Source organism: Lipotes vexillifer, unplaced genomic scaffold, assembly GCF_000442215.2.
Source record: "Lipotes vexillifer unplaced genomic scaffold, Lipotes_vexillifer_v1.1 scaffold796, whole genome shotgun sequence".
NCBI lineage: Eukaryota > Metazoa > Chordata > Mammalia > Artiodactyla > Lipotidae > Lipotes > Lipotes vexillifer.
In genome coordinates, this window is record NW_006773072.1 from 1,321,905 (window position 1) to 1,340,824 (window position 18,920).

Below are 18,920 nucleotides of genomic sequence, written 5' to 3' on the forward strand. Positions count from 1 at the left end.
AAGGGAAGAGAAGGAAAAGTGAAAGAGGAAAGTGGATAGAGGGGAAAGTGAAGAAGAAAGAAAAGGAGGAGGGAGAATAAGGAAGAGAGAAACGGGAAAGAGAGGCAGAGGAGTGAGCAGGAAAGAGGCAGAGGGAAAAGCAGAAGAGACAGGAGAGGCAGAGGAGGGAAGACGGGCCTCTGGAGTGCTAGCATGTCTAAGGCCCTCAGCCAGTCCTGTTCATCTGGAGCTGTGGAGATACCTAAGCCCCAGTCTCGCCAAGGGGAGCTCGTGAATAAATACCTCTGGGTAGGAGCAGATATCTGTAAACACAGCTGAGGAATTGAAAGTCAGGTTCTTCAAGGGTATCGACTTGTCAAAATCACACCACAGCTGCGGATTAAGAAAAAAAAGAACAACAAGAAACAAACAAGAAAAAAAAACACAGGAACAACAAAGTCAGTGTAAGCTGGAGACGGAGTCCTCTGCTACCGCTGTTGGGTTTCGGCAAATGCCTGGAGCAGGCCAGGCCCTAGAGGGGCTTGATTTCAGAATTCAGTGCCAGCTGGGATTTTTCCTTTCATTTTAAAGAAAGTACTGGCTCAGAAAAAACATTTGCAAGCCAGTCACGAAACCTGGGTAAGACTGCTCTGTTGACCCCCTCCCGGAGGGTCACTGGAGTGGGGCTTTGAAGAGAGAGCCAGGTGGCAGGAGAAAAGGTCTGGGGAACACTCACAGCCTGTCTCCACGTCAACAGCTGGGCAGATTCGAGGGATCCAAGGGGGCACGCTTTCCAGAAAGACGCTTAGCGTTGGGGAGGTGGGCATTTCCTAGGCCAGAATTGATGTAGGAGACTCTGTGGCACTCAGAAAAGCATAGCTACCGGTGGCCGAGTGCCCGTGCTGTGCCAGATACTTTGTACAAAAAGGCCTCACAACCACCTTGTGATGTAGCTACTACTTTTATCCCCATTTTACAACTGAAAAATATGAAACTCTGAGCAGCAAAGTAACTTGTCCAGGGTTGCCAAGCTGGTAAGTGGTGGAGCTGAGATTTGAACGCAGGTCTATCTGACTCCAAAGCCTCTGAACTTCCACTCCGCTGTGGTACGGTTGGCCCCGGAGGTAACCCTGACCTAGAGTCATTGGGTTTATTTCCAAATCCTGCACCCCAGAAACATCTGATTCATCAAGACTTGAGATCCTGGCTACGACTTGGCAGTCTGTGATCAATGATCCTAAGTACTTCCATTTTCAATTGCCATAATCTATAAAATGTTCATTAGATGATGACTTTAATTAGATTATGGTTTCCTTTTTCTTTGGGGATTTCCCTCTTTCTTCATCGTACTCCTTTACTACAAGGCCAACCGCAGAGCTTGAGTGACATATACTGTAAGTAATTATTGGGCCAATTTGGACAATGGATTTTAGGCAGTATAAACCTCCAACACAGGGGCTGACAATTGTGGGGTTCACAGTTTGTGTCCCTGAACACTTGGAGACCTTCCCTTAGGCCCAAAGGGCACAATGATGGTTTCAGCCACAAGATGATGCCTCAACTAGCCTCCCTCATTGTTCAAAACCTGGATCAGATAAATCTCTCCTAAAATCTAGATCCCTAAATCATGGACAACACGGACTATTTGGATAGACACAGAAAATGCCTAGAGCGACTATGTTACCATTCTAGAGAGAAAATGAAATCATTAAAGTGTGGATCACCAAATTAAAACAATGATAAATACGGCAGTTGGAGATTCATCCGAGTTCGATGTGTCACATCCAATATGAACTCTTAGAACGTCATAGGTAAGATGCTCAACCTTCCTGAAATGCAGTTTCCTCATCCGTTACATGGGAACAATAATACCTACCTGTGGCGCACAGTAGGTGCTCAATAAATAAATGACAGCTATTTATTTCCATTCCCCCACTCCCACTCCCAGAGATACAATTTGGCATATGAGAACGAGCATGAGTCATGGAGTCAGACAGACCTTGTTAGCAAGTTATTTCATGTCTCTGAGCCTCAGTTTCCTCAGCCATAAAGTGGGGATAATGAGACTTACCTCACGGGGTTTATGTGAGGATTAAACATGAAAAACACATACAGCTCCTCCCTCAGTGCATGGCACATAGCAGGTGGGAACTTAATAAGCAGTAACTCTTATTTACGATTATAATTCACTGGCCACTGAAAGTACAGAAACTTAAGGGCATTTGGAGCTCCTTTAGAGCAAATAACCTCTGCCACTGAGAAAAAGACAATTTTCCACCAGGAAAATGCACAGTTCTGACAGTTTAGCCACATCTTCCTTCTCTAACCCTGAGCTTGGGGCTGGACCAGGCACATGAAGATAACTAGTACCAAGGAAGTCAATGTAAGAAGCTGCAGGTTCCATAAACTCTTAATTCCTGACTACACACTAGATACCAAAGGGCTTGGAATGCTTACGATATTTAGGATGGCGCCCAGGAAATTAATCAAGATGGACGCAAAGATGATGACATTCCTGGCCAAATAGGTCTCGTTAATCCAACAGCAAGTTTTCCGGAGGACCAGGGGCAAACACTTATAATCCTCCGCTGTGGTGATGAGGACCAAAGCCGAGTGCAGCATAATCAGGATGGAAAACTGGATGGCCATTGGCATCACCCTGCAGGGAAACACAGAACGTTGGGTCACGTGGCATTTATCGTGTGATCCCCTCTCGATGAGCAACTCTGGCAATCACATTCATGATCGCCCTTTCCCACTCCTTGTGCCCAGTAATTCCTCTAAGGCTCTGTTTGTTCAAGAAAAGGGCTATTAACAGAAGACTTTTTAAACCAATTAAATCCATCCCTAGAATATTCTATTGAGAAACTTTGCAATGAACATCAAATATCTGGCTTGATCTATTGCTTCTGCCCATTTTTTCCCACTTCTTGTCTCATTCCTCTTTCTCACTAGGCAACTGCTGCCAAGGCGACACACCACTGGAATTCTATCTCAGTACTCTGGCTGTGGGAGAGACCCACACGCACTTTCCCCTTCAAGGTGGGTTTTAGGAAACATTTTCTCTCTGGGCTGCTCTGATGCCAAGAACTGAACTTGGCACCTCTGCACGTTGCTCAGGTTCCTTAGTGATCACCACGATTTGCAAAGACTATACTATGTGCTGTGTGGGACATGGGTATGTAGAGCTCATACTTGCCCAAGGCTTCAACATCGCAACCAACTCTACATCGCAGGCTTCAAAGCTCGGTCCTGTGGTAGCTCCTGCCTATTGGGCACCTCTGTTGGGTGTCAGGTGGTGATCTAAAACCCCATCTCTGGAGGCATCTGCTTCCTCTCCTTATCAGCCAACTTATCACCAGGATTCTTCCTGGGAATTTATCCCTTGTTCTCTATTCGCTGTCCAGCCATTTGTGTCCTTGGCTGGCACCTGTCATTTCTCTACCTCTATTTTAGCCAGCAAACTGCTGCATGTTAAATGGTGCCTTAATGGACACGGTGGGAGATTTTATATCTGTTCCTTCCTCTAAAAAGTGAAGCTCATTCATTTGGCTTTAATGTGTTGACTGGAGCTCAATAAATGTACATTTAGTGAATGAAGTTGAACCCACCTTCTTCTAATGCTACCTCATCTTATCCTCTTGCTTGAATTTTCTTATTTATTATTAATAACACTAGCGTAAGTACTGTATTGAGCTCTGATTATGTGCTAGGCACTATGCTAAGCACTTTATATACAATACCTCATTTCCATTCCTCAGAACAAACCTAAGAGGTCTTTTGATCTCTTTTTTCACGTGAAGATTTAAGGCTCAGAGAGGAGTAACTTCCCAGGGGTTACTGAGTTGGTAAGTGTTAGAGCTAGGATTTAAAGTCCACTCTGCTATTCTAATCATTTTGGTGAGTAATGTATGTCCCATATTTGCAGTAATCTTTTTTGCTTCTGTGGTTTCATTGTGACATTTATTCGTTCAACAAGTTTTCTTCCTAGGTAGGCATCAGGGGTACCGGGACGAGAGACACATCTTGCCCATCTTCTAGGAGATCATAATCTAGAGGGGAATATGGATTTACAAATGATGAACTATTACATATTATGTTATGATATAGAAAAGGTTATAAACAAACATCTTTTAGAAAATAAGAAAGGAAATCAAGGAAGCCTTCACAGAAGAGGTGACATTGGGGTTAGGTCTTGGAGGTTGAAGAGAAGGAGTTTGGGGAGGAAAGACTGGGGAATGTGAACAAAGTAACAGAAGAATGGGAGTGACCAGTGTGTTTAGAGTTTTTCAGTGGAGCCAGGTGGTGAGGCTTTGGGACTGGAGAACAAGTGGTCCAATAAATGCTGTGCGAGAGAGCTCTGCCTGTAGGCAATGAACTGATATTTAAGATGTCTAACCAGGGAAGGACATGATCATATCTGTGAGTGTGAAAGACAACTGTGGTGGGAGGTGGTGGTGGGACTGAAGAGGAGAGAGAGTATTTATGTTTAAATAGTTGAGGCCTGAATTAACGAGGAAGGGACATAGGGTAACAGCACTGATAATTGGGAAGTTCAAGGAACTATGTGGAGGAAATCTTTTTATTTATTTATTTATTTTTGGCCGCGTTGGGTCTTCGTTGCTGCGCAAAGGCTCTCTCAAGTTGTGGTGAGCAGGGGCTACTCTTCATTGCAGCGCACGGGCTTCACATCGCGGTGGCTTCTCTTGTTGCAGAGCACAGGCTCTAGGCGTGCGAGTTTCAGTAGCTGTGGCTTGTGGGCTCTAGAGCGCAGGCTCAGTAGTTGTGGCGCACGGGCTTCGTTTCTCCACGGCATGTGGGAATCTTCCGGGACCAGGGCTCGAACCCATGTCCCCTGCATTGGTAGATGGATTCTTAACCACTGCGCCACCAGGGAAGTCCCTACGGAGGTAATCTTAATCAGTGCTTTATATGTGTGTGTAGGGGGGCTTTTGGGAGAGGTAAGTCATGAGCAACATGAATGTTTTCACCATCTTACCTGGGTTAAGTGCAGGAAGAAAAGCTAGTCTACAGAGGTAAAGGGTGATGCATTTGATTTTGAGCCAGTTGAATTTTGGGTGCTTGTGGATCCTCCAGCTGGAGACATCTAGATGTCTAGGCAGCTAGAGGGATGGTTCTAGCACTCTGGGTTCGGAGCATGTAGGCGGTGGTTGAAAAATCTGAGATTGGAGGAAACTGCCCAAAGAGGGTGTGCAGAGAAAGAAATAAGAGGACCAAAGGTGAAGTTACGGGAGAAGCCAATGCGCCAGAAGAAGAGATGGCATCAAAGGGAATTTAGGAACTGTAGTCAATACACAGGGGAGCAGGAGCGCACGGCATCATGACAGCTGGAGGGTAAGACATTTAAAGGACGGAGTAACCAAGACTGCTAATTTCCTCTGCGTGGTCAAGCATCATGGAGGCTGGAAAGTGACTTCTCCTACAGCCCAGCTATCATTGCTGGAGGGTTTTTTTTATTGTTGTTTTTAATGCTTGCCCAGTTTTGATTTTATGGATCACCTTGATAGGAAATCTCTGCAGGTGTTTTAGATAAGAACAGAAGGTCTGTGTAGCAGTGGGTTCCCAGAGGGCCCTACACAGATGGGTAACTTCCCCCCGCACAAGCTGGAAAAACACTCCCTGACAACACACCATTATTCCTGGGCACCCATGGGAAGCAAATGACAGAGAATGCAGGTGGATTGCTTTGTCAGGCACTCCCAGGAGAGAAGGGGCCAATTCCAAGGCTGATGCGTCTCAATACTGTGAAGCAGCCATTGAGAACACAAATATCTTGTTCCAAAGCGAAGGAAGAAGCAAATGAGGCAAAGGTTGAGTCTGAAAGCCGCCCAGCAGGAGACGCAAACTCTTTCATGGTCACGGCCGCCATCCAGGTAACCTACAGACCTTCACATGGCGCACCGGCCTAGAAGGGTGCACTTGGTTCTCACTGCTGCCTTTTCTCTCGCTCCACCTCTCTGTACCCCATGCGCGAATCCTCAAGCACATGCCCTACATGCTGTGCTACTCCTACCTCTGTATTTTCTCACTCTCTGGGGGGTTGGGGAACATCCTGGTCATCCTTCAAGGCTCGGTCTTTCTTTGGATTCTTCCAAGACACCTGGCATAAGGCTAAGTACATAGAAAGTGCTCAATAAATACTCACTGACTTTTCCTTTTTGTGGGGAGAGAAGACTGTTTCTCTTCTCACCAGCCTTCTTAGGCTGTACTGCCATCTGCACTCCCAGCCCCTCTGCCTGCCCTTCTGCTGCGTCCTTTTCAAGTAGGAAGAAGGGCCAACCCTCCTGCTTGGGGTGCATCTGGAGTGTTCAGTGGACCTGGTTCTCACCGGAGGGCAGTGTCGCTGTTAAAGGTCAGTGTTTATGGGAAGTTCAGATACTTGTCCTCTCTTCCTCCTTGACCTTCCCTGTGGGAAGAGGCTTGGTCACCTCTTCCCTTTGGCCAGGCCACCCCTTCCTTTAAGCAAGGAAGCTCAGGTTGCCCCAGGAAGTGCTGATGGGCAGGAAGTGAAAGGCAGGCAAGAGCAAAGCCCTGTGGATTTGAACTTGTAGCTCTGAGACATAACCAGGAACGCACCTTGGGCAAAAGGTAACACTCTGCTGAGCACCTTAGTTTTTAAAGTTTTTGGTGCATCTTATCTTAGTCTGCAAACCTGGGATTTTTAAGTCCACCTCTTAAAGGAGGCTCTGAGGTTAAAGTAATAAAGCAATGTAATGCTTAGCACATAATAAGAACTCAAGGAAACATTCATTTTCTTTCTCTATTCATGGTGAAAATCAGGAAACTTAAAGGCATCTTAAAGATCTCTGGGAAGAGTATTAACTGCAAGCCACTTTCTAAGCAAGGTACTGGCGCTATGTATAAAATTCCTCTGGAAATCTCTGCAGCAGCTATTCAGCGTTCACTTATTTCTGCACACATAAACGTTATAACCTTGGACTGTAATTTTTATCTAATTATAGAGCTACTAAGGCATCCAGGGATTCTGAATTTGCTTTTGCATTGTTGGTGTACATAAGAGGCAAGGGAACCTTTCATTTCTGAAATCAAATCTGAAAAAGGGCAAGGGATTTGCGAACAGCTCTATCCAAATCATTTCTAGATGTTAAGTTCTAATTTACCCTCTGCAGTGTGTCTTTAAAGCAGGGTCTGGTTTGGTACCATGACTGGAGGTTTGCTGGGGAGGCAGGGATCTGGGGGGGATGAGCGAGTAGCCTATAGCAGCTTGTGGTGCATTTGGAAACAGAAATGCAGACTGAAAGATGACCCTGGACTACCCTCGAGAATCTGCAAAGAGCCTGCGAGTCCAATAGTGCATTTGATCCTCGTAGCAACCCTGAGACGTCAGTATTTGTAGCCTCTTCATTAGGTGACAATATGATGACTCAGGAAGGGAAGGGGAACCAGGATTTATCAAAATAGTTATGGTTCATTTAATTCTTACAGCAACCCTGGGAAGATGGCATTGTTATTCCCATTTTACAGATGAGAAAACTGAGGCTTCAGAGAGGTCAAGTACAGACACATAGCCAGTAAGATGCATAGTAAGTAGATCTATTAAGATCCAGGGCCTCTTTCTTTCCTCTCTATTTGCCCTCTCTTGCTTGCTCCCTCTCTCTTTTTCCCATTCCCTCCTACCTCTTCCCTCCCTCCATCCCTCTGTCATTACCATGCATGCAGACTTAGATACACTGTTCTATAATTACAAAAGGTATTGTCTGGCCTTTCCTCAGTTTCCCCTTCTGGGAGAGGAACAGCTGCACGCATGCGGAAATTAAAGGAAAGCGCCAGGCAAGCACTGTCTTTCTTTGCCAGGGTCCATTAATTTTTGCTTTGGGGGCTGGGAATTAGCTGTGGTCATATGAGCAGAGATTGCCTCGTCTGCTACAAAGTCCATGACAGAAGAAATGCGAGTGAAAGTCACCTACCATCTGTTCAGTCGCAGAGAATCAATCAGAAACAAAGTGAGTTGGAGGGGAAATGAGCTCACAGTGAAGAAAGCTTGGGCTGTGTCTGGGGCCCACAGGCTGCTCAATTCCCACTACATGTGGGCTGTGTGGTCAGAGCTCAGCTTTGACGTTGTCTTCACTATCAGTTTTTTCTCTTCACTGAGCAAGTGAGGTTGGGGTGCTGGCTGGTATTTTAGCTCCTGGCTTCAGCTTGTACCCCACAGTCAGAGGGACTCCATCAAGCCAGCTGCTAGGCGAGGTTCCAGATCTCTTCCCCCGAACCCAGGAATTGGGCATCAAGGTGGCTCATCTTCCTTGGTCACCCCTTCTGGGAAGGGGGCTGGGACCCCTTCTTCTGTCCCTGTGCCAAGTCCAGATCCTCAGGTCCATCTTGGGTTCCTCCTCCTGTCTCATCCCCCGCACCTGGTCAGTCCTGGGAACTGTCAACCCTCCATCCTAAATACCGAGCCAATTCGTCCTCTCTGGTTCACTCCACTGCCACTATCTTGTCCCTATTATTTGTTGCCTGGAGTTTTCCAATTCCCTCCCAGATGGTCTTCCCAGGTCCAGACCTGATCCCCTCCTATCATCATCCAGTGAGACCCTTCTAAACACAAATCCAATCATGTCACTTCTTGGATTAAAAGGCTTCAATGAAGTCTTCTCTGCCAGCCAGTCACAAATCCTCCACAAGGCTTACAAACCCCTCACCTCCAAATCACCCAGTTTCCAGCCCTTCCCACTCCCCTCCTTCTCAGTCCTCTCGCATAACCGGGAGAGTCCTTCAGGACGCGGCTGAGGTGTCAGTGTCACCTCCTCTGGGAAGGCTGCCCTGATCCCTCCACCTCACTGCACTCCTACACAGCCCATGCCACCCTTTCCCCATCCTGAATGGTAGCACTATATTATAGTTGTTCAACTCATTTCTTTCCCCCAGGTAGACTGTGAGCTGTATGATGCCAGGGACTGTGACTGTGTGGCCCCAGTGTCCAGCACAGACAGGCGCATAGCAAGTGCTCACAGGATGTTTGTTGGGAATGTCAACATTCCCTGTGCTCCCGGAGTCCAGAGGGAAGTGTGCACCAGATATGACCACATCCTCACCCTCACTGGCAGGAGTGAAGAGGGGCGTCAAGGAAGTTTCGGTAGATCTGGCAAGACCCTACAAACACCCACAGCTTACCACCCTGAGACCATCCTTTTTCCCAGGACCCTAGTCCACACATGGCTCTTGGGTTGTCAGGAAACCCATTCTCCTGTGGCATTCCCTGGTACCCTGTCCTGATTTATTCATTGCCATAGCATTTACAAATCTACATGCATAGCATATACATATCTACATGCATACCATAGACATATCTACATATGTATCTACATACATAGCATATAAGTAGCTACATTTATAGCATATATATACAACTAGACATATGCATATATTTTAATTATTTCTTTGTCTCCTTCCACTAGATTATAAGGCTCAGAAGGGAAGGTTTTTTTTTGTTGTTCTTGTTGTTTTTGTTTTGTTTTGTCTTTGTCTTGTTTTTTGTATTTTTTGTTCAGTGACATAACCCCAGCATCTAGAACAGATCTGGCTCACAATAGGCAAGGTTTCCCCAGCCCCATTTGGAAGAGGTACCTGGTCCTTCCTTCTCTCTCTCATTTAAAACTTTTTTTAAAAAATTGTAAAATGAACCATAAGTACAGAAAACCACAGAAGTATCACTTAATTAGTTATTTTAAAGTGTCTGCCTTAATAAAGGTCACTCCGGTCATGAAACAGAACTTCGCGGGGCATTCCGAAGGTCCATCCACGTCCCCTGTTCCAGGCATAATCCTCTCTCTCATCCCGTTAACCACTTTCCATTTCTTTATAGTTTTATCATCCTTTTTAGACACCACAGTTTAGTCTTGCCCATTTTTTGCTAAGTTTGATTTGTCTTCTAAGTCTTTGGTTTATCACAGGGTATTGATTATAGTTCCCTGTGCTATATAGTAGGACCTTGTTGTTTATCCTGGATCTTGCTTTTGTATACTCGTTCAATATCTTCTGTCCCCTGTGATTCTTGCAGATTGGGAACTGGATTCCTGGTCACACAGGTTTGGCCCCTTTGATAAGACTACAGACTTGTGTTCTTCCATCAGGGGATACATTTGTCTTTCCTTTTTGTGCTGTGAATTCCTAGATCCATTAATTCATTGAGAGTTGGAAAATGGCGATATTTTAATTCTATAATTTCTTTAAATTGTATTAGCTTGAATAATTTTATGATGTTTCCACTCACCTGATCTTGCAGTTCATGCAGGAAAGACAGAAAAAAAAAAAATTGTTTCTTTCCCTTTTTTCACTAGTTTGCAATACAACAGATCAGTTCCCTATCATCCACCAAAGGTTATCAACCCTTAAAAATGTCATTATAAACTCATAAAGTTTAAAATATTTGCTGGTTTTTGATCGACTGTTTTAACAATGATCCACACTGGGGCTAAAATTATTCCGTCTTTGGACAGTGGAACCTTCTTCGATGCAGTTTCTGAGTCCTTTAGAGGCAACTAAGAAGCATGATGGCTCCTTCGCATTCTAGTAGGACAAGAGGTTCCAGGCCTATCTTGCACATTTCCTGTCCCAGCCGTAGAATCAAACATATCTCCAAAATTAAAAAAACAAAAAAACCAACTGTGATATGTTGCTTCCAGACCACAATATGGCCCCTAGTTATGCTCACATATACTCATACTGCGTTGGAAATTCTTTCTGGGATTTCCCATATTTATATCTCCAATCCAGGACACCATCTTCCTTCTAGTTCTCATGTCTTCTCAAGCTCTTCTTGCTGTGAAAGTTTCTCAGACTTCCTTTGTTTTACTTTATTTTTTAACATCTTTATTGGAGGATAATTGCTTTACAATGGTGTGTTTGTTTCTGCTTTATAACAAAGTGAATCAGTTATACATATACATATATCCCCATATCCCCTCCCTCTTGCGTCTCCCTCCCACCCTCCCTACCCCACCCCTCTAGGTGGTCACAAAGCACTGAGCTGATCTCCCTGTGCTATGCGGCTGCTTCCCACTAGCTACCTATTTTACGTTTGGTAGTGTGTATATGTCCATGCCACTCTCTCGCTTCGTCCCAGCTTAACCTTCCCTCTCCTCGTGTCCTCAAGTCAATTCTCTACGTCTGCGTCTTTATTCCTGTCCTGCCCCTAGGTTCTTCAGAACCATTTTTTTTTTAGATTCCATATATATGTGTTAGCATAGGGTATTTGTTTTTCTCTTTCTGACTTCCTTTGTTTTAAATGACCTTGACCGTTTTGAGGAGTACTGGTCAGATATGTTGTAGAATGTCTTTCAATTGGGATGTGTCTGATGTTTCCTCATGATTAGGTTATGGGTTTTGGGGAGGAAGACCACAGAGCTCATGGCATTCTCATCACAGCTCATCAATATGACATCGCTGTTGACGTGAACCATTATCAGCTGGCTGAGGTGGTGTGTACCTGGTTTCTCCATATACCCCGCCATCCACGCTGTGGAAGTCACCTTCAGCATAGCCATACTTGAGGAGAGGGGCTTAAGTTCCACCTCACTGAGCACAGAGTATCTACATAAATTCCTTGGATTTCTCCCAATGGGAAATTTGTCTGTTCTTCACCTTTTATTTATTCATTCAACCATTTATTTACATCAGTGAACCTATGGATATTTATTTTATATTTTGGGTTATAATCCAAATACTATTTTATTTATTTTCTTGCCCAAGTTGTTCCAGCTCTGCTTCTAGGGAGCTTTCCCTGTGTCCCTTTGACATACTTCCATGTGTGTGTGTGTTTTAATATTTCCTTCTTTTCTGGCCCTAAATGATGTTCCAGGCTCCTCTGGTAATATTTACTAGCCCAGACTTAGAATCAGCCAGCTCTCCAAGGAGCCCTGGTTCCTTATATTGGATATGGATATTAGAAATCAAGATCAGGGTTGTGCTCATTGCTTGTGGTGTTACTACTGAGGCATCATTGCTCCTGGGCGTCCTCTGCTGACAGAGCAAGGACACACATATGTGTATTCTAATCTGTGTCGATAAACATACCTGTGTTTATACAGACAGCCTATATCTAAGTATATCCTCAGCGAGCTAAACAAATTCATACTAATGTCTCCAGCTCTAATCCTTTATCATATGGACCATTCTAGCGTTTTCTCCTTGCTTATCTGTAACCTTTTCCGTCAACAGTGAGAAACTTGACTCCCACAGTCTTCCATCCATTTACTTAACTGTTCAATTATAGCGCACATATACTGTGGTTCAGGCTGTTCACACATAGCTCCATGAGAAACACCTTTATCAGCTAACACACAGTGCTACTGCACAGTTCTTTTTGCGTTTAGTCCTCAAGAGTCCACGCATCTCCAAAGCTACTTAGGAACCACCTTTTCTCCCCACCCCCTTTGGTGGGGTTGTTTCACACTTTTAATACAGTTATGTTCTTTTATCGCAGTCTGATTTCATCATGGGTTTCCCTGAACTTGTAAACAATTTTAAAACATTTGTATACATTAAGGTTTTCATTCTTTGTGCTGTAAAGTTCTATGGGATTTTACAAATGCATGGTCATAGTATCATGACCATTACAGTGTCATCCTGAATAGTTTCACCACCCTAAAAACATCTCCTGGGCTTCGTCTATGCAATGATACTTTTCCTCCTCACTCCCCAAATAATATCCTCCTTCCCTTTGCATGCTCTCTGATTTTAACTGAGCATTTCATATGATTCCATTTTGTTTCCTTTCTTAGCATATCAATTTTATTTGTTTTAAAGTTTTCTTAGTGTTTGCCCTAGAGTTTACAATACGCTTTTGAAATTAATCTAGGTCTACCTTCAAATTATACTGTAGCCCTTCATGCATAACGGGGTACCTGAAAACAAAGCGTCCCCAATTCCTCTCTCACATGCCTTATTGACGCTGCTGTCATTCATTTCACTCATCCATATGTATAACCACTAAATACATCGTTATTATTACTTTAAACAGTTATCTTTTAGATCAATTAAGAATATGAAAAAAACATTTTATTTAACTTCATTATTCCTTCTCTGATACTCTTCCTTTCTCTGCATAGAGCAAGCTTCTGACCTACATCATTTTCCTTCTGTTTGAAGAACTATTTTTTTTTAAACATTTCTTGCAGGAATGGTCATCTGGAAATGCCATTTTTATTTGTCTGATAAAGTCTTCATTTCTCTTTTGCTTTTGAAGCATACAGACTTCTACGTTGGTGGCTCCAGCTCCGTTCTCTTCTTGCTTGCACAGTTCCTGATGAGAAGCACCATGTAATTCTTCCTGTTCCTCTATAGGTAAGTAGTAACCCCCTCCCCCCACGGCCCCGCACTGTGTCTTCCGTTAAGACTTTGTCTTTGGCTTTCTGTAATTTGAATATGACATACTTAAGTGTGTTATTTATTTGTTTGGTTATTTATTTATTGTATTTATCCTGCATAGTGTTCCCTGAGGTTCCTGGTTCTGTGGTTTGGTGTCTGTCGTTAATTTTAGAAAATCTTCAGCCATTATTACTTCAAAGATGTTTTCTGCTCAGCTCTCCTTTTATCTCCTTCTGGTATTCCAATTATGTGTAAGTTACACCTTTTGGAATTGTCCCAGAGTTCTTGAATGCTGTGATTTTTAATTTTTTTTAATTGCATTTTTCTCTTTGCATTTCAATTTGGGAAGTTTCTATTGACCTATGTGCAAACTCACTGATTCTTTCCTTGGCGTTGTTGAATCTACTGATGTGCCCATCGAAGGCATTCGTTATTTCTGTGATGGTGTTTTTGAGTTCTAGCATTTCTTTTTGACTCTTCCTTAGAGTTTCCAACTATTGGGTTGGAATATATTGCCCATCTTTTCTTGCATGGTGTCTACTTTTCCCGTTGGAACACTTGATATGGTAATAATAGTTATTTCAAATTCTCTTTCTGATAATTTCAACAGCTGTGTCATAACTCGAGTCTAGTTCTGATGATTGTTTTGTCTCTTCTTCCCTTTTGACACGACTTGTAATTTGCTGTTGAAACCTGGTTATATTGTATCAGGTAATAGAAACTGAGGTGAATACACCTTTACTGTGAGGATTTATAAATATATCAATCTGGCTAGAGGTTGGGCTGTGCTTGGTGTTTGCAGTACCTGTATGTACCAGTGACTCCAGATTCTTCTTGTTTCCTTGTGTTTGAACCGAACTCCCCTAAATACTGAGAACGAATCTGGGCCTTGCAATTCTTTCAGCCACAGCCTGCAAATAATATACTGGATTGTTGGTGTGGGGAGCAGGTGTGGGGCATGGGGCTTTGTCAATCCTTTAAATCTCCTTTTCGACTTTAAAATATCCTTCCTTTCCACCTTCTATTTCTCTTAAGGCATTATGTGCTATGTTTATGTGCCCTATGTTCCCTGGTATTAAGTTTTCATTTCTGAAATGTATCTTTCTTTTATTTTTATTTCCTTTTTGAACACTCTTCCCAAATCGCTAAGTTTTTTCTAATTCTGATTTAGGCTGTCATTTGATGTCTTAAATCACATTAAGGGTTTCAGTTCTTTTTGAAATAGTAGGTTAATGTTTTGTTATATGTTGTAGGCGTGTCTTTTTGGAGTGCTTTCATTGCCTATCAGGATATTAATCTACTTTTAATTCTCGTTTTTCTTATAATAGCTTATTATGGGATTGTCATCAATACATTTTGTTGCTAATTTTTGTGTAAAATTAACTTGGTTGAACATTTATAAAGAGATGTTGTTTGGGATAGTTTATTTTTTAACTCCACAGAGGCTCCTTTAAGTTGTTTTCACATAGCATTCAAAACATGATGGCTAGATTCCCTTTCCACTTTTACTTGGACCCTCCCTTCTTCATTATAACCCTATTGTGAATAAATTTTTTTTTTTTTTTTTTGCGGTACGCGGGCCTCTCACTGCTGTGGCCTCTCCCATTGCGGAGCACAGGCTCCGGAGGCGCAGGCTCAGCGGCCATGGCTCACGGGCCCAGCTGCACCGCGGCATGTGGGATCTTCCCAGACCGGGGCACGAACCCGTGTTCCCTGCATCTGCAGGTGGACTCTCAACCACTGTGCCACCAGGGAAGCCCTACTGTGAGTAATTTTGATCCTATTCATACAGTTCCTTCCAGGGCCCTATCCTGGGAGGGAGATTTGACTGGTCAGTTTTGGGAGTTCATAGTGTCTGACAATTCTAGCTCTTTGGACCTTAACTGTAGACCTTTGCGCTCACCTGATGTTGGATTGGGCAAACCCCCTCCCACTTTCAACTGCTTTTGCAATTTGGCCCATGGCACTTCCCAGTGAATATCTGTTGGTGATGCTGGGGCTCTTTTCTTCCCAGATTTGACAGATGCCTACTTGTTTCTTTCCAATTCCTCCCACACAGATGTTGATACCACACCAAGTCTTGGGGCTCTTGGGAGATTGCCATTCCCATTTTTAAATGTATGGGTTTACCACATCACCTATTTTTGGTGTAAATATGGTCCTTGAGGTTTTTGGTTTTATGCAGTTGCTCAGATATGTGGGAATTCTGAGAAATTCAGAAATGGATTACTTCTATCACCATCTTCCCCGAATCCCTTTTCCCCTTACACCCCTGCCAATCTGGAAAAGGTCAAGCATTGCCATTCGCTGACTGTTAGTTAACCTGAACATCTTTCCTTCACAGAATCGTGTTACAACCTTCCTCAAAAACCTTCAGGGTCTCCTTCCTGCTCCTAGATTCAATTCTAAATTCCTTACCAGAGCATGTGGACGCTGCCCTCCTGCAGGTTATCTCCCTTTTCAGCCATGGCACCCACCACATCCTTGCACAAATGCTTGACCCTTAAGTCTTCCATTTACTCACCGTGCTACAAACACGAGGTCGTTCACATCTCTGTGCTTTTGCCTGCACTGTTTCCTAAGCTGAGAACACTCTTCCACTCTTTCTCCCTCATCCTACTCAGCTAAAAGCATCACCCCTTGTGCCAACTTTCTTTAAACCACCTAGGTAGAATGAATCACTGATTTTGGCACAAAGCAGTTAAGTAATTAAAAGCACAGACTGTCTCTGTGTTCAAATCCCAGCTCAGTCATTATATAGATGGGGATTAGAATGCTGCCTTACTTATTGGTTATTTTTGAGGCTTTATTGAGACAATCTGTGCAAAGGATTTAGCACTTTCCTGGCATATAATAAATGCTCAGTAACTGGAAGCCATTATTAACGTCTCTCTCTCTCTCCCATTAAATTATATCTTAGAAGATGCAGACTTCCTTTTGCAAAATTATACCATCCTCAAGGGCTAGCAAGTTGCTTTGCCTGTATTAGACATTTAACTAATATTTGTTGATGTTATTTTTAACCACATGAAAGGGGGAAATTCCTGGTTAGTTTAGGGAGAAGGGAATATATCTGAGAAAAGAGGCAAGGGTTACCTTACAGTGCAGGAGAGAGGAAAAAACATGGTCATTGGACTAATCCAGAACTAGATTTAAATGCTGGCTCTGGCACCTATAACCTGTATAATAAAAGTCTGTGTCTAATAGAGTCTTAAGAGTCCAGGCTGTGGAGCTAGACTTCCTGGGTTTGAATCCAGGCTGTAACATTTTTCAGCTGTGAGACCTTGGGCAACTTACTTCATTACTCTGGGCCTCAGTTCTCTCCTCTTTCAAGTGGGGATAATGACAGTACCTACCTCATAGGGTTGCCATGAGAATTAGGTGTGTCACTGTATATAAAGAATTTGGATCAGGGACTGGCCACATATATTTGTTTGTAGTATTGTCAGAGTGCCAATTTTGCTGACCCTGGAAGCTATGATCCTGTATCTATGAACAACAAAGAGGTAATTAACAAAGGGACAAGTTAATGGGGATGGAGGGACTTATACTTACTTTCTGCATTCATGGGTGCAATGTCAAGTAAAAGGGAGGCCTACGTTGGTTTTGGCTGTTGTTTTTATTAAGATTGGGAAAAAGCTCTTGTCTTGGTAGAGTAATGAGATTATTATGCAGCATAAGACAACCAGAACAGACTCTGATACTGTCAAATAGTTTGCTATGAATCCTGGATCCCGTTATTGTAAATTCTGATCCCTTGAAAAGGTCAGCGGCTAAGCTCCAGGTGAGGGCCCATCAGCTCACAAAGACATTTCATCTGATAACTTAGTCCCTTAATATTTACCTTGAAGAAGGAAGCAAACTTTGTATTGCCGTGATAAATAGAAGAACGATAAACGCACAGACCAAGTTTGATTTGAATACTTCGTCCCTCATTTGAGAATACTGTAATGAAAAACAAAAGAGGAGAATGAGTTACTTTGCAGCAGAGTTGGGCACTTGGAAGAGTGAAGTTCTACTAGTGTTTGGAGTTGGGGATGAACATCAAGAAGAGACAAGGCATTTAAATTATATATTTTTAAAATGAAGAGGCACCCATATCTTAATAAAACCTTCACGGAGCATTATCTCCATCCCTCCCACCAAGCTTCCAGTGACAGCCCAGGGGTGAATCCGATTCCCTTCATAGTAAGGGCGGGCGTGAGAGGGACTCTGCATAAACTTATAAACCAGTTCTCCTCGTTCCTCCCAAATAACATCGTTTTAACAAAACAGAAGAGCACACATCCATATACACAGCAAATCAAATTCACATTGACATTCTTCATGCGTAAACGTTAAGTCACTTAAGGATCTTGCTCTTGTGGACACAGGGAAATTTTTGACCAGTGTCTGCCTCTCTTTTCATGGAATCTTAGAACAGAAAACAGCCAAAGAAATCTCCAGCAAGGGCAGCTGTTTGTTTCATTTTGCACAAAAGAAACCCAAACTGATCGACCGATGTGCTTGACTGCCCTTCTGTTGTCTGCTCCCCGGGGAACGGTGCTACCTTTGTTTTGATTATCCAGAGAACTCAGTAATTTCGTTGTCCAGCCTTAGAAGCTTCTGGAAGGTCAGCTTCTGAATGTGTATATACTTGCCTTAGTCCTGCCTAGTTTCCTGAACCATCTTCTAGTCACGGAGGAATAATTCAATTCCTTCAGAAGAAGAAAGGATTCTTAAAGCTGAAAAAGATCTTAAAATTAACCTAAACCAAGTCCTTCTTTTCACTTTAATGCCGGAGAGGTCTAGTAACTTGCCATAGATCACACAGCACAGAGCATTTTTGGGGGTGAGAACAGAAAGCTAAGCACGGCTTTGGAACTATATGATCCCTGATTTGAATTTCACGGTTATTTTATAAAGGAAGCCAATAAACAGAGCTATCCCAGGGTCTCCGGGTCTATGTCCCTAATACCAAGAGAAGGCTTTGGTCAGGTCAGTGAAACAAAATTAGTCCAACTTGTTGATATGGGAGTCATAGTCAATGGTTACATGATTGTTATTCTCTTGCCTACTTCTTGGTGTGGTCTGGGTTTTAGACTGAACTCATGTCATGGCTGTGATCTGGACAGTGGCAATGACAGGTAGCTGGTGAGATCCATGGGGGAAGCACAATGCTGCTCAGAAACTGCACATTCATTGCTGTCATAGAGCAATGCTTTTTTTACTCGCTGGTGTTGAGGCCTCTGCCTGTTTGCTGACAACCTGCTCCATATCTAGAGGGCAACAAGCCCCTGAAAAATCACTGTAGCCATCTTCACTCCTGATAAAGCTACAGAAAATCCATGTTACTGGTAGTTTTCAAAGAGCACTACCTAAGAACAGGGCACCATCAGAGAGACCCACACATACCAGCTTGAAGATAAATGAAGGAGCCACAAAGCAGTTAATTCAAAGAAAGATAAATGTCTGAATTCCTTCTAACAACCGATTGCACAAGATCTAATTATTCTTTGTTGGCTGTCTGCTTTCAAACCAGCTTGGTTATTTAGATTTAATAATGAGATGATTTTTTTTTTTTTTTTTTTTTTTTTTTTTTTTTTGCGGGCCTC

General features: G+C 43.2%; 1 protein-coding gene across 1 annotated transcript in view; it reads right to left on the minus strand.

The window, feature by feature from the left end:
* ADCY8 (adenylate cyclase 8) overlaps positions 1-18,920 on the minus strand; it is a 223,843-nt gene that overhangs the window by 59,668 nt on the left and 145,255 nt on the right. Inside the window, exons 10-12 of the mRNA XM_007447988.1 lie at positions 17,171-17,271; positions 2,437-2,638; positions 283-372 (exon numbers count right to left, since the gene is read on the minus strand). Of these exons, the coding sequence (XP_007448050.1) occupies positions 283-372; positions 2,437-2,638; positions 17,171-17,271 (393 nt within the window). The remainder of the gene's footprint in view (positions 1-282; positions 373-2,436; positions 2,639-17,170; positions 17,272-18,920) is intronic.